Source organism: Uloborus diversus, unplaced genomic scaffold, assembly GCF_026930045.1.
Source record: "Uloborus diversus isolate 005 unplaced genomic scaffold, Udiv.v.3.1 scaffold_13, whole genome shotgun sequence".
NCBI classification, from domain to species: Eukaryota; Metazoa; Arthropoda; class Arachnida; order Araneae; family Uloboridae; genus Uloborus; species Uloborus diversus.
The window spans coordinates 7,473,133-7,494,836 of NW_026557987.1; the positions used below are offsets into that span (position 1 = coordinate 7,473,133).

At 31.8% G+C, this 21,704-nt stretch overlaps 1 protein-coding gene across 1 annotated transcript in view; it reads left to right on the top strand.

Annotated features, from left to right (window-relative positions):
- Positions 1-1,108: 1,108 nt before the first annotated feature.
- The window catches only part of LOC129232654 (SH3 domain-containing protein Dlish-like), a 40,854-nt gene continuing 20,258 nt past the window's right edge, over positions 1,109-21,704 (top strand). Inside the window, exons 1-2 of the mRNA XM_054866786.1 lie at positions 1,109-1,157; positions 5,253-5,262. Coding sequence (XP_054722761.1) covers positions 1,109-1,157; positions 5,253-5,262 — 59 coding nt within the window. The remainder of the gene's footprint in view (positions 1,158-5,252; positions 5,263-21,704) is intronic.

Consider the following 21,704-nt stretch of genomic DNA (forward strand, 5'->3'; position numbering starts at 1 on the left):
TCAATTAAAACTAAATATAATTTTCGTTACCTCGGAATTTTTTGATTAGTTTAAAATTAATCGTATTAAAGAGAATAAGGTTTAAGAAAAAAACCTGCTTTTAATTCTGCTAACACAGGGCCATTTTGCCTTTTTTTAATATTTGAATTAAAATCGAGCGTTTCATTTATTGGTAGCATGCATTTTCGAATCCGCGGGGCGCGAGTTTACATCCTTCAGAACCCGTTTCAGCCACTCTTTCCGCTTCCGCTTGTTACTATTTTTTTAAATGAAACTCGAAAGCGAACAAGGAGCCAATCTTGCAGCTCGGCGGCAACCCTATCTTCCCCTGTAACCGGTAGCGCTTTCCGAGCGTAGCTGTTGTCGCAACTCTGAAAACTACGTTTTCATATAGGGACTCTAGTCATAACCACACCGGACTAACCATGCGGTGTAACCGGTGGATCGTTTCCGAACGCAGCCTAACTGGTTACTTATCGGTCGACTGGTGAGTTTCGTCGAACGCAACCTAAATAACCCGCGGTTTGTTGATGACGTCAGTGTCCAGACCAAACTCGGGGGATATTTCGATAATTGGGAATCTGGCGATCTTCCTTCATTGGCGTCAATTTTTGGCTCCAGCGCCTGCGCGAAAGGTATTTTTCTTTGCAAATCTAAACAAAGAGATCGGAAACATATATTCACGTAGGGTTACTGTAAACCAGCAGGGTTAACATAATAAAATTATTTACGCCAAAAAATGAGACGACCGCGCCAGATTCCCAATTATCGAAATATCTCCCAAACTCGAAAAGGTCACTCCGTCCGAACGCGACCCACGAAATATGCCGACCGCTCGAACCCCCTTTCACTGCGACCGTAACCAAACGTCGTTTGCTTGTTTTTCGTTGGTGACAAACTCGCTTGAAAGTTGTGCCCATGGGCAACTTGGGACGTGCGGTGGTTATTTATGCGTCTGCACTCTCACATTCTTCGCTGCTCGCTCAGTTATGAACGCCCCCCCTCCTCATCCAGCTTCCGATATTCCAGAAATCTGCATTATCCAGCCCGATGTGCTCCCCGAAGAGGTTTTAGCGCTGACCATTTAAATTTTCCCTGAACTCCCGTAATGGCGTTTCTGTGTCCAGTTCGGATACGGAGGGGCAAGAGAAAGAAAGGTAAAATCTACGGCTCTGTTCTTTGACAAATCCGAAAGACTGTTTTGTCTGTTGTTGTTATGATGTGTTGTTTTGTATTTTTAATCTCTTTAAAGGTCGTCAGTCGTTATTTTTGAATGCATAGGCTAAATTAAATACTCCGCTGGCGCAGCAAGAATTACCTTCTGCAGTTGTTTTTTTTATAAAAACGTTCCTTCCATATGTATAACTGCTGCATTAAGACTGTTAATAATGTTAAAACCAAGACCTGTGGGGTGATGTTATACCCCCAAAGCCCCATTTCACTGCGTGTCTGCAATACAGCACTCATTTGTATTCATCGCAGGAATTATACAAAAAATGAATTAAAATGTAAAGTGCTTTCACTGAGAAAGGTTAAGTTGAATTTGTCTACAATAGTTTGAAAGTCTTGTTCAAGCTCCTTTCGGTCAAGTGTTGGACCTTACGGATAAAACTGTACGGTACAGTAATAAGGAAGATACAGTTGTCCCTTGCTACTTCACGCTTCAACTTTCACAGCTTCACTACATTGCAGTTTTTTTCTAGGTTTTTTTTGTTTAAATCAAATATAGTAATTAACTTTTTTTATCAGGGTTCGTACGCTCCTTCAAAACTCCTCCAATACTCCTTCATTTAAGAAATTTTTTTGAAGGGCCCTTCATACTCCTTCATTTTGGTTTTAACTCCTTCAATACTCCTTCATTTAGGAAATTTTCTTGAAGGGCCCTTCATACTCCTTCATTTTGGTTTTAACTCCTTCAAAACTCCTCCAATACTCCTTCATTTAGGAAATTTTCTTGAAGGGCCCTTCATACTCCTTCATTTTGGTTTTAACTCCTTCAAAACTCCTCCAATACTCCTTCATTTAGGAAATTTTCTTGAAGGGCCCTTCATACTCCTTCATTTTGGTTTTAACTCCTTCAAAACTCCTCCAATACTCCTTCATTAAGGAAATTTTCTTGAAGGGCCCTTCATACTCCTTCATTTTGGTTTTAACTCCTTCAAAACTCCTCCAATACTCCTTCATTTAGGAAATTCATACTCCTTCATTTTGGTTTTAACTCCTTCAAAACTCCTCCAATACTCCTTCATTTAGGAAATTCATACTCCTTCATTTTGGTTTTAACTCCTTCAAAACTCCTCCAATACTCCTTCATTTAGGAAATTCATACTCCTTCATTTTGGTTTTAACTCCTTCAAAACTCCTCCAATACTCCTTCATTTAGGAAATTTTCTTGAAGGGCCCTTCATACTCCTTCATTTTGGTTTTAACTCCTTCAAAACTCCTCCAATACTCCTTCATTTAGGAAATTTTCTTGAAGGGCCCTTCATACTCCTTCATTTTGGTTTTAACTCCTTCAAAACTCCTTTTTTCGTTCAAGACTATATAACCTTCCTCTATTACGGTAACTTAAATACTTTAATTGACAACTTAACTTCATCACAAGGGCAGTTGTATAAGAGCGATTTTAATGTAGTAATTTTGTGTATTTATTTTGTTTTCATAAAGATGTGATATATATTCATTGATCAGAGAAATCATAAAAGTCGAAGATGAGGATATTATTGGATGACATTTTGTGTAAGTGATGTAAAACATGCTTAACTGGCGCTTTGTTATTTTTTCAAGTTTTACGATTATTCTTTTTCCTACCATCACCCTCTCAACAGCAAAAGTCAGGTTTTCTAATTATTATTTAAATATTTAAAAATACATAAGTAGATGTACTATCTATATTAAGTGATTGTGTCAAGTGATGTTATGCCTTGAAGGGGAGACGGGTTCATGAAATTGACGAGGGAAAGAGAGAGGGTGACAAAGTAACAGTTATTGCAATAAAATGTTTATGAAAAATATGACATGTGACAGGAGTAGTGAGGTGAAGTGTGACACTTTGTGACAAATGGGTAAGGTGGTCAAATATGTTGAAAAAAGGTGCAACATCATTTAATCAGGGTTCGTACGCTCCTTACAAACTCCTTATAAACTCCTGCTTTTTAAGAAAAGAAAATAAGGGCCCTTAAATCTCCTGAATTTTGCTATTATCTCCTTACAAACTCCTTATTTTTTTTATCCTACATGGCCTTAAAAATGTTTTTCTATCGCCAATCTGATAGGAGTGATTACGTTGTACCTAACTTTACCAAAGTTCCGCTATTTATTCGTCTGCCAATACAGGAAATCCGATTTTTTCGTTAGACAAATTTCTTCCCCACATCCGAATTTTTTTTAAAATTTATGACGATTATGTAGATAGTTATTTGTAAAATAACATCTTGTAGATTTGTTAAAGTACCATGCTAAAGGTTTTTTTTTTTGCTTCTATAAATTCTTTTATGTAACATCCCCCCCCCCCTCCCTTGTATTTGAATTTGATTCCTAGGCGGCTCACGTCAAAGAAAATGCAGTAAATGCATATTTTACTATAAATTCAGTATGTTTGTGCATTCAATGTTTTGTATGAAAACAAAAATAAATAATATTAGAGTTGTACATAGTTTTTCTGAAATAAGTTTTAAAAAATACATCTTTAAACGGGAAACTAGTCCTTAAAAAATAAAATGAACTCCTGCGAAACTCCTTAAAAACTCCTTACTTTTGATTTTCAAATTTGAGTATGAACCCTGTTAATGACAGCCCATTAGTACTCCTTCAAAATCTCAATTTCCTCCAAAACTCCTTCATTTTATTTCTGAAATTAAGTACGAACCTTGTTTATGCACTCGTGTAAACTTTTTCCTACAAAAGAATAACAAAGTACGTCTTTTAAGTAAGGTGAGCTCTTTTGAGGGGCTGTAGTTGTACTAGTTGAGAGAGTGTAGGCATGAAATCTCCGAAGAGATTGAATTGAATCGCTGTCTCATTTTAATCGTTAAGCACTAACTGAAAAGTATAAATCACTGTATTAATACTAGGGGATAAATCTGTAGTGTAGATGGTGTTCAACAATGTACTAGCTTTTTAAGTTGTATACGTAATACCTTTAATAAAGAAAAACGGGCACATGCGGTCACTAACTTGCAATTAATTCATCATCAAACAAGTTGAGCTTCTTTCATAGATTAGTAGTTGTGTGTAAGAACTACAAGTGTGTGTGTAGTTTATTTCCCAATGATTAACAACATGATATCTTTTTAGTTTAGTGTATTATTTTGTGCAATATATTGAATACTACAGACTTAACGGTTGCTAAGGGTGCTGTTATGTCTAGGGTGCTCTATCTTAAAAACCTATTTGAATAGTTGTAAGTTTTATGTGCTCTAATAAGGAAAATATTCGGTTTATAAATACAGAATCCTACTTTGCGGAAATTCAGCTGTCGCGGTAACGTAATCGAAATAAGTAGCGATCAAAAGAGCATAGTAAAACCTTCTTGTCTAAGGTTATGAAGAAGGGAATTCTCGAAGCTTTCCAAAGTGTTGAAAAAATCCGTCCGATTTAGTACATTTTGAGGAGAAATGAAATATGTTTTCCACACACTTTGCAGATGGATCTCCCGTCACTTAGGGCTCTATTCGACTGGCTTCGGGACTGTCGGCGATAATGAGAGTAGATAGTTTTGTGTCAAAAATTTGTTGTATGTTATACCTAAGAAAACAATTTTCTACGTAATACGTAAGAACTAACTGTAATTCTAAATGTTTTAAAACAAGATATACAACATCATTGATTTTTCCAGCCATACTGCCATTTTTTATCCTTCAATGGAACAAGGCAAACTGCATCCTCTATAAATTAAAGTACAGTGAAACCTGTGTAAGTTGACCGCCTGCGGTGCCTACTTCAGTGTTGCTAGATTGGGGGAGATTTCCCCATTTTGGAGAAATCTGGTGCTCTTTGGGGAAATGGGTTTTGAGGGGAATTCTTTGGGGAAAAATTTTTTCCTTTGGGAAAACATGGGGAAAAAAAAACCTCGAGAAAAAAGAATTTTTTTCGTATGTTAATTCGTGTCAAGAAGTAGTAGCTACATTGTTTGTATCAAACAGCGTTGGGTTAACTTTGCTCAACTTTATGGAATTCGCATTATGTGGAATATTATGCTACGGAATTCCCATTAATGTTCTGCGTGAGTAACTAGTTGATACGTGAAGCAGGTGGAAATAAGTGTGATGAAGAGTGTTCTTGGATAAATATATACAAAAATCATTGTTTAAATGTACATACAGAAGCAGAGTAGTAAATGCGAGCAGAAAAAAACAATAGCTATTTCTTATCTCTCAGTCAGGCGCTTGTATTTATGACAAGTGGCATCCGCACGGCTTTGCCCGTAGTAGAAAATTAAAAGGTCTTTTGGTCCCCCTAAATATTTACAAAATTGGCTTGTCCACGTTATGATAACTTGGTAATTTACTCGTCCATCTTATTATAATTTTGCTCAGGAAAATGTTCTTAAAATTGGAATAGAAAAAGAACAAAATCGAATTTTCGAAAAAATCGCTTAAAGGTGCACACCCCCATGCTGCAAACTAATTCTTTGCCAAATTTCATGAAAATCAGCCGAACAGTCTAGGTGCTATGCACGTCACAGATATCCTGACAGAGTGACATATCCAGGCAGAGAGACTTTCAGCTTTATTATTAGTAAAGATAAAGATAAAGAAGAAAAAAAAGCAAAAATGGGAAGGAAAAAAAAGTTGGGGAATTTCATAAGAAAATTTGGCTATTTGGGGAAAAAAAATTTTTAAGAGACAAAAATATTAGAGGAAGTCAATTCATTTTATGAAAATATTAGTGGAAAAATAAAAATTGAGTTTGGGGAATTTTGATAGAAAACATCTCTTTTTGGGGAAAAGTTGGAAGGGAATTGTTGAAATCTGGATTTAACCATCTGGCAACACTGGCCTACTTTCATGGTCAACCTAAACAGGTGGTCAACTTACAAAGGTTGTTTATATGATAAGGGCTAATTCCGTGGCTGAAAAAAGCGGTCAACTTACAAGGGTGGTCAACTTCACAGGTTTTATCGTAGTAGTTTTTAAAGTAGAATTAGAATCCAGCATTTTTTTTTTTTTTTTGCTACTTTCAATTGCTGCCTTTTTCAAGTTTTTTCCTCATTATACCCATTTGTGAGGTTGAAAGGAGAGTTGCTGATTTGGGCTTTAATCTTGAAAATAAGTTGGAAAGTAGTTACAGTAGACCCTCGTTTTACTCGAGTTAATTTACGTGGTTTAAGATTTGACACCCTTATTTTATTTTACGCCGATGAGTTTAAATTTTACGCGGATTTGGCAATGCAAACAGATAACATTTCCCCCTCTTTCAAAATCCAAACTCCTAAAGCTAGCAGATTATGCATAATCAACTGCATTTTGGCTCGCTAATGATCGAGCTTAGGCCACTGGAGCCATTTTATATGATTGGTTCCCGAGCTCTTTCCAGAAGTAAATTTATTAAACTCACACAGTTCAGAACTCACTGGAAGAAGAGCTTTTAGGAGTGACAAAGGAGGACAAAACCAACGAGAATACCTACTTTGGTAACCACAACCAAAAAGGTTCACATTGAAAATGTTGACTCATTTCTAGACATTAGAAATGATCTCTCTGATTTGTTAGTGAAGGAAGATTCTATCGTGGAAATGATCATGGATGCGTCAATGCTCTGCAAAGAATGACAGAAAAATTCTTAATGACTGCCAAAGATTATCATAGTCAGCTCCTCTTTATAAACAGCATACGAAATTAATTTAAGTTTTCTTTATGCATGTTGTGCATAAAAGTTGATATAAGTACACATTAAACTTATTATACAATTAGTAATCACTAAAGTGAAGTATTTTGTTATCTAAGGCACCAAATCCAGGGCCGGATTTAGGGGAGGGTAGACGGGGCTACTGCCCCTGGGCCTCCACAACAAAGGGGCACCCACAATAAAATTTTTACAAAATATCCTAACTTTCATGGGTGAAAAAAAATTGAAAACATTGGATATGTGCATATATATCAAGATATTCGGTTATATATCAAAGTATCGGATATTTTTGAAAATGTGATGATCTTTTTGAACCCTGATTAGGGGCCTCCAGCCCTTTCGTTGCCCCGGGGCCTCCACACTTCCAAATCCGGACCTGACCAAACCCCTATTTTAACACTGGTAGCAGGTTGCAATTTACGCAGCATTTCCGTGGAATGTATCCCCGGGTAAAACGAGGGTCCAGGGTTGGCAAGTTTTTGCCGGAGGTAGAAAAAACCACGGTTTTTACCGCCCGGCAAAAATAGGTTTTTGCCAAACTGGCAAAAATAGATTTTGTGTTAACAACTTACAGACAGTTTTTTTTTCCCTTTTATATAAAAGTAAAAGAATGAAAAAATTTTGATAAAAGGCTTTGCCATTTTCTGTAGAGTGAGCTAGTATCACTAAACAGTAGAGTGAATATAGAATGCACATATTGATCTTCAGTGAGGAAAAGTTAATATTTTTCTATATTCAAGTAAATATTCTGTTATTAATTAAATAACTTAAAAATCTGAGTGGGATCAAAAAAAAAAGTGATTAGTTAAATATATGTGTGTGTATATATATATATATATATATATATATATATATATATATATATATATATATATATATATATAATTAGAATTCAATTTTTTTTATTAATTTATTAAGCTTGATTAACAGCTCATTCTGAAAAAAATATTTTAGCAAACATTTAAAATCTTAAGTTTTGCAATCCCGACATTTGTTTTTTATTTATTTTTCACCTTATAGATTAGAAATAACATGGAGAGACATAACTAAAATATTGAAGTGCATTATTTATATTATATTATCACTATTTCTTGATTAACACTATAATGCTACTTTATTTGCAATTAGGTTTTTTCCATTTTTGCCAGTTTTTTCCATTTTTGCCATGGTTTTTTCCACTGGCACGGCGAAAAACCCAACCCTGCGAGGGTCTACTGTAATTGTGATTCTCTTGGCTTTATCCATGCATTATTTGTTTGATCTCCATCCCAATCTAGACTTCCAAATTGTGGAAATCTCAAAAAATTTGGACATGTTTTTAAGGGTTTTTTAATTCAAAGGTGGGAAAGTTGTAATTAAGCGAATTGAAAAGCATAAGAACACAAGGTTTTGAGCCGAGTTACGATCGGGCGGGTACAGTCGGACCTCCATATATCGAAGTAGCAAATTGCCAGAAAAAAATTCGACATATAGAAATTTCGATAGATAGAAACAATCTTATTTTATCAAAAAAAAATCTCCTAAAACATTAAAATTAAAGCTAATTTTCGTGCATGAAAGACAATTTCTAATTTATACGAGCATCGAATTAAACGAAAGTTAATAACTGAAAAATTAACAGAAATTACATTTTTGTGGCTTCATACATCTTCATACTTCGGCAGTTCAACTCGATCCGCAACATGAGGGGATTTTCGTTTTGACAATGCAATCGAGAGAAAAGTAAAAAATCAATCTACTCTACTTGAATGATTTTTACAGAAGCTAAAAAGACTAGGAATGATAATCAACAGACAAAAGGGATGACTTGAAACTTATTTTAGTGTTGCTGGTTACAACTGAGATTTGAAATAAACTTGAGGGAATTTAAGAACTCCAGAACGCAACAACGACCTATCTACACACCTTTCAACCCCAGATTTCTTACGAGTTTCTTAGCAACCTTTAGTAAACATAATTTTCTCCCCTAACCTTCATTTTTCATGAGACAAACAGTCTAAAGTGACAAGGAAATCCACGAATGTCTCGAATTTTTTTTCGATATATAGAGATTTTTTCGATATATAGAAACAATTTTTCTATGTAATGAACATTGAAATTTGCTGAGATTTCGATATATAGAAAATTTTGATATGTGGAAGTTTGATATATGGAGGCTTGACTGTATAATTATGACAATGGTTCCTTTTTGTGAACAGTATTAAAGGATCATTTTTCAATTGCAATTCAGTTCACTTTAACTTGTATTTCTCTTTGCTTTTTATGCTTGTATATATGTGGTATGGGAGGAGCAAGAATAATTAATGCATTAAGAATAACTACATCCTCACAAACCAGCATAAAATATGAAAACAAGGCAATCATATCACTAAAATCAATTAGAATAGTTATGATTCATTGCTAGAATAATGCTGTAGCAGAACATTGTAGCAGACAAGCCGGTTTCATTTTTAACTGATTTATAGCGCCACCTATAGTTACTTTCTGTTTCCAATAACAAACTAACAATTAGCTGCAAACAATTTTGTCAATCTAAAAATCTTTCTATGTAATTACTTATGCCTCCCACCATTTTTTGTTAAAGCAAAACTAAATTGATTAGCACTCAATGATTAATTATAAATCAGCTAAGTATTTTTAATGATTTTTTTAAATTTTATAAATCTTTCAAGATATAATCCTATGGAAGAAGTGAGAAAAAAACCCTCATTAGTTGAAGAAAATGAATATGTTTCATCAAAAGTTACAGGTTAAGAGAGTTTCTCCCCAGCAATGTTTATGCAATAAAAACTACTCCTAACAAAAAAAAAAAAAAAAAAAAAAAAAAAACTGGTAGACCTATAACTGGCTAAATTCTTTTATAGTTTTAATATCCCTTTCATTCATCCTGATGTAAGAACTTGTGAAGATTGCGAGATCAATTCCAAAATGGTGAATGTTTCAAACAGCTTCAATTTGTAAGAGCAAGTAAAAGAACTTCAAATACAATCAATACCTTTGGCCAGGGTTGCTATTTTGTCCACTTTGCATAAAAAGTCCGGGCCGTTGGAATATGTTTGATATATAGATTTATTTTAATGGTGTAATAAAATTAGTACATAATTATAATACCTTAGCTCTTGTCAATTAATCATTTAATTGAATTAGAATGATTGTATACTTTCGAATCTAGTAAATCCAAGAAAGTTATTCGTCTCACATGGGTGCAACTAATTTTAGATTATAACTAACTTAACAGTAATAAAATTTAACAAAAAGAACAAGCTATTGAGCGTGATTACATATTACAATAACAGAAATTGAAATCAACAGAATAGTCGCATTAAACGTTTGGAGACTTGCATACAAAACCAAGATATTTTCTTGAAAATTATTGACGAAAATGACGACGAAATGGATACAAACATGAAGAATATATTTAATAATATTGGGTTACACACACACACATAAAGAAGTGAAATATGTAATTAATCTTTTGAAACCCATCAGTATTTCATTTGAGAGAAATTTCTCAATTATTGTAGATGAAACTAATGAATTTCACACTTTTGAAAACTGATAAAAAACACTTTTGAAAAATGAAACACTTTTGAAAACTTGAACACTTTTGAACAACACTTTTGAAAAATGATAAACTTAAAATTCATAGCAAGCTGCGGGCACATGGGTGGAAGACTTAATAAGGACCAAGAAGAAATAGCAAGGAATTGGCTGAATGACATTGATGAAAATCTCTTGTTGATGCTTGTTACATTTTCTATTGAAACATCTCAGGAATGGGAATCACTGAAGAGATAGAGTAATTCAGAAAGTATTTCTAATTTGGCATGTCATCAATTTTTTCATTGCATAGCTTCATCAGCAAGAACTGAATTTATTTTTTCAAATATTGGCACGATACAAAGCAAGCTTTGAAACAGGCTTGGACTACAAACTGGTAACGAAAGTCTGTAGTTGCTAATGAAAGCTAAAATTCTAAGTCTAAACAGCTTATTGATGAAGCATTTGACAATTTATAAATATTTTTATAATTAATATCATATTAAAATTTTATAGTATGATTGTTATGGGTTTGCTGTATTTTTTTCTTAGTCTTCATTATGCAATAATTTGATCTAAAAATATTTTTACTGTTATATATATATATATATATTTAGTTTCACTCCATAGTAAAATATTTATACACTGTATGTTTTTATGTATATGTTAATGTAATACAAATTAGGAAAAAAACTACTACTTTAGTATTGTTGTGGATACTCAGAACCGGAATAGAACCGTGTATACCGGAAGAGACTATAAAGGGGAAGGGGGTAGATAGCTCTAAAATGGCCATTAACCTTCATTGGGGGCTAATAAATTAACTAGGAACAACACACATGGGCCAGAGCCTGTTGCTCTGGCCCAAGTTGTATTACAAGAACAAATTTCATTTAATAGTAACATTTTCTTCATTAATATTAATTACTCTTTTTTTTTTCTCATGGTTTCTAATGTTTTGAGACTGTTACCTTTTAAAACTTTACATTTCTACTTTTTAATTTTATAAATACATTTATTATGAGCAATAAACCTCCCATGTCACAGACAAAATATCTTAAAATTTACAGCTAATGTGTTTGTTTTTATACATGCATTATAACTTATTAATATTCTTTTGTATTATATGCACATTTGCATAACCTTCAACTGATCTTACTTTTTTCATTTTCACTTCTAAAATATCTTACAATCAATTGTTTATATACATATTTATGTTTGATATTTTTATGTTAAAATATTACTTGAATGGAAAGAATCTATAAATTTATTCATTTTCAAGCTTTGAATTTTTAAGTTAGTACTTTCAGTTTTCTGTCAAAGTAATGAACATGGTGCGTTTGCATTCAAGTCCATGTAGTTCAGCATTTATTGAGAGGATGTTCTTCAGTTTTGGATTGATTCATTCTAAAGGGGTGCCCCCCTCCCCTCTCAATATCAAGAGACCCCCCCCCCCAAATATGAGAAAAATATCCCTCAAAACAACCCACCCTAAAAACTTCAATAGCGTAGTTTGCGCCATGACCCCCCCCCCCCCCCCGTGGGCACCCCAGGTATACAAAACTGGTATTTTGCTGCCACATGCCCGAAGGGAAAAATATTTAAAATGAGACTAAATAAAGTGAATGATGACTGTTAATGAAAGATGTATATTTTATTAAGTGTGTGAGTTTGAAAATATACCAGATAAATGTGCAATCTGTTCTTAAGCGTTGGAAAATTAAGGGAATTTATAGTCATTAAGTTTACTTTTTAATATAACTGCTATTTGTAATTACTTTTTATTCTGTAATGATAGTAGTTCTTTCATTTATCTCTCTTTTTTTCTACAGATTTTTCAATCAAAGTGATCAGGGTTCGTACGCTCATTCAAAACTCCTCCAATACTCCTTCATTTGGGAAATTTTTTTGAAGGGCCCTTCAAACTCCTTCTTTTTTAGATCAAGACTACGTAATCTTCCTCTATGACAGTAACTTAAAATACTTCGATCGACAACTTAGTCTCAAGGGCGATTGTATAAGGGCGGTTTTAATGTAGTAATTTCATATTTTTCCCCATAAAAATGTGATTTACAAATTTATTATAGTTAAGTCACAAAAGTTGAAGGTGAAAATATTATTAGATGGCTGAGACATTTCATAAGTGAAGTAAAACATGCTTAAATGGTGCTTGGCTGTATTTTCAAGTTTTGTGATTATTGTTTTCCCCTCCACCACACTCTCAGCAGCAAAAGTCACATTGTCCAATCATTATTTAAATATTTAACAAGAAGTTCTGTCTAGAACTAGAAGATTATCCTCATAAATATAATAGTCAATGAAACTCCCAACACGTTATGATAATTTGGTAATGTTTAAAATGCAGGGAAATGCTTTATTTCAATAGGGCTGAACTGTTTTACTGGTAAGACTGTCATTTCAGGAGAATGAAGAAACGTAAAAATGGTCAACAAAAAACGCTATCTACTGGAGTTTAGGGTAAATCCACTGGATTTAGGGTTAAAATGTCAACTATCAAAATATCACCAAACAAGGCAATGGCTTTGTTCAAGTGTAAAAGCAATTTTCACCCGTACAGACCGTATAGACACGTTTCAACCGTACAGACAGTTATTGTAACAATATGTTTATAAAAAATATGACATGTGACAAGAGGAGGAATTGGGTGAAGTGTGACACTTTGTGATAAAGGGGGAAGGGGGTCTAGTATGGTGAAAAAAAGTGCAACATCATTTAATGACAGCCCATTAGTACTCCTTCAAAATCTCATTTTACTCCTTCAAAACTCCTTCATTTTATTTCTGAAATTGAGTTCGAACCCTGGTTATGCTTGTGATTGCTTACTGCACATCATTTCAAAAATCTATACTCTACTATCTAAACTAAAAGTTTGCTCTAGTGTTTGAAATCAAAAAATTATAATGTTATGATTAATTTGTTGATGTATTTTTGTTATCAATATCAAATTTAGGTAGATTTTGGCACAGAAATTTAGGTTTTTGACTAACATGTCAAAAAGGGGTTTTTTGATATGAGGATAAAAACTACGGTTTGAACCGGAAAAAACCTCAGACTTTCAAAAACTTACCAACCCTGGTTCAGGGGCCTACCTCCAAAAATTTTGTGACCTTTTGTTCACGATTTTAGACTCTTTAATGACGGCAAAAAAAAAGTGATTTGGGGTTTTTCTCTTTGCTTATAAGTTTTGTAGAACAGAAGAGCAGTTCTAAGAATTTCGTTTTTCAAAATCCATTCTGTGAGCAGAACTGTGTTTCATCAAATATCAGGGTTTGCCGATATATATCATGATATATATCTAATATTTATTTTGAAAATATCATTATATTTTGATATTTCCAATATTTTATTTAGTATTTTCAATATAAAAAGTACATTAATCATAGTAATACAGTAGAATAGGGCAGTTCTCAAAAGGTGGGAACAAAGACAGACTTCAACTTTGAAGCTTCAACACCAAATAACTTTCATTTTAATTAACTCTAAAATTTTTGAGGTAAATTATAATGCTGCATAGAGACAAGAATTGACATAAATTATGGAAAAAAAGCTCTTCAAATGCCCTTAAAAAAATATTTTCTTTGCTAAAAGGCACAATTTTGGACATACCAAAACGTTAACTGAGCAAATGTACCATTAAAAAAAATTTTTTTTAAATTATTTCCATACGTTTCAAAAAAAATTAAAGGTATGAATCTTACACTGAATAACTTTTTGTTAATATTTTACACAGATAACAAAAATAAAGATAGATTATTTACTTTGTAAACGATTTTAAAAAAACGTAACTTTGAAATTTGATGTATGTCCAAAAGTTGCGATCTTTAAAATGCTATTATTTGAGAACTAAGTATATGATGTTTTCGTTTTAAAGGTATTTATCGATCCTCAGAATCATTTTTTAATTGTTTAAAAGTGTTTTCATAAGCTTTTATGCAGTATCTTAGAAGAAAAATGATTTTTCTTAAACATATATGTGAGATGTCCAAATGGCGTTACGATCTTGATGCCGATAATTCTGTCCGTTTATTCATAATTTTTGATGATCCACTGTCTTCTAACCTCAATAAAAAAGGTTATTATAAAGTTATCTTCTTTAATCCATTGGTATTTTGCATAATTAATACGTTACACATTGAACAATACATAAATTACAGTAGTAACATGGCTTTCTATGATCGAACGAAAGCCATTTTGCGCTAACATCGCCAAGCAAACTTCCGCTGGCGACATTGGCGACAACACAGTATACGATACGCTCAAGGTTACCAGAGGGGGATTCCAGTTTAACAAATGCAGTTAATCGTCAGCTGCACCAGTTTTGGCGACGTTATCACCTGCGCTAGCAATTTTTTTCCCCGCCGCTTTTATTATTTTAGAATTTTTTTTTTTCTTTCTTTTAAACATAATTTAACGATCTCGAAATAGAAATACGAATTTCTTTTTTCAATAATTTTTTTAGACATCGTTTTAATTCTTATGACATAAGAAAAAATATTCGTTATTAAAACTGATGTCATTTTTTACATTCTTTCTTAAAGCATATTTTGTTTACTTTTCCTTTAAAAATATATATGTCGTATTTATTTGTTTCTATTTTTATTCCTTATTTGTCCCAATAAATCAAACTACAAGTTTGTATAATTATTTCCATGAAGCTTTTTTCTACCTTTCATCAACTTCTTCAAAATCATTCCAAAACTTTATTATATGTAAAGAGCAGTATGTATAGCCATTCAAGTACTTCATTAATATCCTCTTTATCATTAAATTGCAAAATTCAAAAAGTAGTAAATAAAATTTTCATTGGAAAAGTTAAAAATCAGATTAACAGTTGTCAAAAATGGTGAAACTTACATTATGATGATGTCCAAAATCCGTTACCTACATGACAACAATGTCCAAAATCTGTTACCTACAGATTGCTGATTTAATTTGCTAATTAACAATTTTTACAAATACCTGCTGTCTTTTCATGTTCATATATTGTGTTCTAGGTATGCATACTATAGAATAAAAGAAAAATTGATATCAAATTCGAAAATTTTTGAAATTGCTCAAAGTTAACTTTTTTGTTCCCACCTTTTGAGAACTGCCCAATACCTTTATAACGCCGACCTGTATAACGCAATTCTCTATAAAACCGCACAACTTTTCAGAAGTAAACAATGAGTTTTGAAGTTTAAGAAAAATCCCTCTGTTTTGCCTTGCAAACATAAAAATTGTTAGGCAAATTAAATTTTGAATCGGTTTTTCATCTTTCCATCTTAATTTGAAGCTTTTAAATGAAAATTAGCATTCACAGTAAAATGAAAATATCAGATGGTTATTGAAAATGCAGCTGTTATGCAAACCATGAAGCTAGCAGAAGTGCAGGATATTTCACTTTCTTAAAATAAAGAAACATATTTATTTGTGAATTACTCATTGTATAATTAGTGCTTTAATACTTAGTACAGATAAAACTCATTCTGAAATGCTAATATATAGATATGTTTTGAATATTATTTATTGTTCATTTATTATTAAACATAACCAAAAAGTTATGTACTATATTTTTATGATGCAGTAATGCATCATTAATATAACAAAGTAATATAATATTCTTTTTTTACTTGTCTTTTCTATTCATACAATTATTAGTAATGTAATAATTTGAATTCATATTAAAAGTGTATAATTAAATATTATATGTTGGTCAGAAAAAATGAAAATTCCTTATGACTGCACTGACTAATGTATATTATTTAACTCTGAGTCATATAACTGTAAAAGTAGCTAACAGAAGAAAATAGAGTAAAACAGCTAATGCTAAATGAGCTCCATTAAAATTGATAGAAATGTAAAGTGAAACATTAGATATAAATAATGAAAGAAACCTTCATTTTAATATAGTAATTATAATATAAGAAAATAAAAAGTAATTTGAGGATGCATTTACTATTGCAATACTTCAGTTTGTGCTGATTGAAAATATTGGATATGTATCAAAATATCGGATAGTTTGGGAAATATCATGATATTTTCGAACCCTGTCGAATAACTTTCAAATTCATTTTTAGAGTGTCCTCGAATTCCATTTGAAACGAAATAAATGTAGCAAGTCTTGACTCATTTATGCGCTGTTTCATGTGATATGATTGCTAAAGTAAACATTAAGAATTTCTGAAATTTGGAGCATGTGTGGTTTCATCACAGAGTGTTAGAGGCAATAAAATTGGAGGACTTGATTGGTTCTTTGAGGCTTCAGCCAAAGCTTCTTCACATGCATGAAATTTGCACCAAAGATCACCTTTTTTCCTTTTATGGGAAGCTGTCCTTTATTTTTAACATTGGTTTTTAATACAATTCTTAACAAAAGAATCGTTCGAGTCAAGAAAGTCCTAAGTCTCCTCTAGTGCTAGCGTCATGTTGCATTATTTCCTTCTGCTTTCGCTCGTGAAATAAGTGATAATTTAAAACCTTTTCTTTTGTTTTATTGATGCTTTTTATCATAGTAAAACTTCTCCATCTTTTATTTATTTATTTTACTTAAAAGGAGCACAGTACTTGAATATGGTTAGCTGCAATGAGTATAAATGGCTAAAAGTTGCATTTTCATGCCCTATTCCAACGAATGGTAAAATTCTAAAGTTTAGAAATTATTAAAATAAAAAATATTACAAATAGATCGACAGTTTGGTTGGGATTTTTTGCTCAGTTACATAACTTTGTTTCTGCGTGATTCTGAAGTGTGGAGGCCCCGGGGCAACAAAGGAGTGGAAGCCCCTAATCAGGGTTCGAAAAGATATATTTTTGAAAATATCCGATATTTTGATATATATCCAAATATTTTGATACATATATATACATCCGATATTTTAGATTTAAAAAATTTACATTTAAGTCATTTCGTCAAATAATTTTTAAATTTTTGAGTTCAAGAAGCAAGAAGTTGTAAGGATGACCTGCAAAGTTAGCCATTTTTCGGATTTTTTTAAACTTTTTTTTCTTTTTAACTCAAAGGTACAAATTACAAATTAAATGAATTAAAAAAAATAAATTGCCACTGAAATGTTGCATCAAATGCAAAATTGATAGTAAATGGATACTTGCAATTAGGGCTTCCTGATATATTGATAATAATATTATTTTTGTGCAAGCATTCTTTGAAGAAATACAAAAAAAAAAAAAAAAAGTCTGGGAGAAAAAAACGTAAAATTTGCTGACCCCTGAAAGTTAGGATATTTTGTAAAAATTTTATTGTGGGGCCCCTTTGTTGTGGAGGCCCCGAGGCAGTAGGCCTGCCTGCCCTCCCCTAAATCTGGCCCTGTCTGCGTGAAATTATAACCAGGGGCATGCTCCAGCTACACTAGGTTTGGGAGGGGCATGCTTAACTATTAACTAATTTTAGATTAAAAGAAAATGTAAGTTATTTTAATTGATGAATTTTAGGCTGTGTTCGTCAATAAGCCAAACCAACCATGTAAATTCACTTTTCCATCTAACAATTAAGAGCTTCGAAGCATATTCCATTCATTCTGTTCATTTTGCCATTTGTTAATTAGTGTCTCGAGTAGGGCAAAACATTAATGTATCAAAGTTTCGAGGGGGAAGAAAAATAGAGCCGTAAAACATGAAAATTCCGAAAGAAAAAAATACCAACCAGAAATTCAAAATAGCCTGCGTATTTAATTTACCTATTAAATGATTGAATCCCACTGTACAAAAATTGTACAGCAGTAATATTTATAGTAATCATATTGAGAATTTTGAATGAAGACTTCTCTGAAGTGAACATGAAGATCATTCATCATATAATTTACTCTAGTAGTGTTTTTATAAAGTGTTTTTATAAGTTTTAAGCAGGGTTGGCAAAAACCCGGGTTTTTTTAAAAAAGCCCATGGACCCAGGGTTTCTTGGATTTTTTTAAATAAAACCCAAAAAAAACCCAACTGAAGTTAGGTTTTTTAAAGGAAATGTGGGTTTTTTTGTCTTTTTTTAGGGAAAATGTGGAGTACTTGTAGCATATTGTAGCATAAGTATATGGACAAAGTACAAAAATTGTCTTCGGGTAAAAAAAGCTGGAAAACGAGTTAAAATTCAGCGTTTTCTGAAGAAAAGTATCGAAGACGAAAAACCCAAGAATGGTGAAGTTCTGATTTTTTAATTTTCATTATTACTAACAGTTAAGGCAAAGTTATTTCTCGAGTGATAAAATCTATTGTTCGTTTTAATTACTACATTTTTTTTTTTTGCATTTTACTTTATTGTATTTCATTTTGTTATGCAAAACTACAGTAGAACCTCAAGTGGTTTAAATCCCTTTTTACTGAATTCCTGCTTAATCAAGACATTTCTTTGAATTTTATGTTGCCTGTTTTTCTGTTTCTGTGTACAGAGTAAGAAATATTAAATTTTTTCGTAAGATAATGAAAATACTGTACCTATTCTGTTTTCTGTCGACCGCTTGAAAAATCTGTTTATTTCTAAAAAATATACCTTGTGTTTATTCGAGATTTGTGACGTGTCGGTTAGCAGAAAATAATTGACATGAAAGCCTTTCAACTAGATTAGTTTCCTCTGTACGATCTACAAATACTGAGAAAATCAGACATGACAGGACTTGGTCAACATAATTTGAGTTATTTATTAACCAGTTAAAGAAAAAAGTTAAATACATTCATTTAAAATCTTTGAAGTATTTTTTTAATGCCGTTAAGAGTTAAGAAATACTATTAAAGTTCAAAATTCATTTTTTATGTTCATTGTCTGTGGTGAAGATCAAATAAAAAAGAAGTTTAAATTGTGAAAGTATTTAAATTAATTTTTTAAAAACTTCTCAGAAAATTAAAAAAAAAAAACCAATAGTGGGTTAAAATAATGGGTTTTTTTAAATGGGTTTTTTCAAAAAAACCCAATGGGTCCAAACCCAATTGGGTCCAATTCGGCCAACCCTGGTTTTAAGTGTAAATGAATTTGGGGAAGCCATAAATATTTAAATGGTTTTCAATTAAATTAGCATGCAAATAAATCCTTGAGTAAAACGAAGAATAGTTTTTAGTGGGTAATTGCTCTAATTTTTAGGCAATTTGATTATTTTTTTCAAGTATGGAGAATTTTTAAGGGGAAGCGTTGTAATGGTAACATCATGCGATTTCTGGAATACGTTTACACTTAAAAGAAGGAAATCGAAATATTGTTGAAAATTTAAGGAAATAGAAAGGACTCAAGGGTCTGGTCAGAGGAAATGTAGGTCCTTTTAAGGACCCTACACAAAAATCTAATTAGTTAAAAAGGACCCTTCACAAAATTCTAATTAGTTAAAAAGGACCCTTCACAAAATGCTGATTAGCCAAAAGGATCCTTCACAAAATTTTGATTAACCAAATCGGACCTTTCATGAACTAATTCGTTAATAAATAAGTATGCAAATCAGAAATCTAATCTATATTGATGGATAAGTTTTGGTTAAACATTTTTAAATTTCACAAAAAGATCTGATTTTTCACAAATTTTTTTTTTTAATTCACAAAAATAGGACCCTGTAAAAAATCTTAGACAGACCATTGGGACTTAAAAATCAGGGTTGGTATTTTGTCCACTTTTTTGCAAAAAGTCCGATGCACTAGAGGAAAATGTGGACAAAATGAAAGTCCACTAATTTTTCATTTGTTAAATGTATTAAATTGTTACTATGATGGAATAGATTTATTAATTGTAAAATGTTTTAAAACTTAATTAAATGATTAAAATTGAATGATTCTATACAATTCATAATACAAGGGAAACAGTACAAAGGAGAATGTTAATCACATTTTGGTACAACTAATTTTTTACTGTAGAATTAATCAAATGCTTCAAAATGAAGCAGTTTCCTTTACAATATCATTGCTCATTACTAGAAAAAGAAAGGTTGAATTTCTCATGATAAAAATACTTGAAAAGGAAATTAATGAATTTATTAATTAAAAACAAATAGTTTTATCAATCATAAGGCAATTTAACCTAAAAAATAGTAAAAGTTCGCATCATTGTATTTTTTAAAAGATTTGTTACACTGAGAAAAATATACTGTTTATTGTTTTCCCTTGAAATCTGCATTCCAGGACAACCTAGGACAACATAAAAAGTGATGGTTAAGTTTGCTTTAGATACTAAACCAAAAGTGAGAATACATGGAGTCTCCTTTTCAACTGAATTTTCCAAAATGAAGTTAACAATGTCAATGTTCTAATTTATCAGAGAGCCACACTAAAACATTTTTTTTTCTCAACACCAACTTATTAATTCATCTTATGACTTTTGATTTTAGATTCAAAAACAGCATAACTTTTTATCTCTTGTTTTAATTTTGTAAATGCATTCGTTGGCAATGAAACTGTTGTGTGATATATTTTTACAGCAAATGTACATGTTTTATTAATTGGTAGTTAATACATTTTAACACAATACCTATGATTCATTTTTCTAAAACATCTTACCATAAAAAAAGCTACTGGGTATTCTTTCCCCATTTGCACGAAAGTATTTCGCATTGAATTAAGTATGCACCAGCGTTAGAAATCAGTAAAAAATCCTACTGGTCCCTTGGACCACTCAACGTGAATATGTACTGGTCCTCAAGCAACATCACTGGTCCACTTTAAATTGAACACTAAATATGTTTGTACCAAATGAAATGCTTTTTGATGATTACATTTATTAAGTTTTAGCTCATTGATAAAACACTTAACTGCAAAATTAATGTATTGAGAATAAAGTTCAAAATGGTAAACATAATATTAAATAACAATGTGTAAATGTGAACACTTAATATTAAATAACAATGCAAAACAGATAAACAGTATAAAACATTTTTCTTCTGATGAGGATTTTTTTATATAACTTAAATGTTTAAAAATTGAAAATGTTTAATAGGCAATTGGCAATAAACATTTAAATCTTCAATCCAAGCATAAAGTTTGAAAACAAATTTCATTAAACAACACTTAAAATAGGGTACTAAAAATTTGTGAACTTAATTTGACCATTTTTACTTTGTTTCAGAACATTATTTTTCCCTCCAAGTGTGAGTAAAATGTAAATGTGTGATTTAAAATTAGATAAAACTTTTCAGGGCCCAATACAGGCTGATTTTGCTACCGTTTTTCGGTACCTTCACAAAAATCTTGTTTTGAAATCGGTACTTTCACAAAAATCAAGTAATGAAATCAGTGGCTTCACAAAACGTCGAAAATTTCACAAAAATTTGCATTTTAAAATATAAAACTTGTTCCTCTGTTTAAAACAAAATTTACTCATAAAATAAAATTCT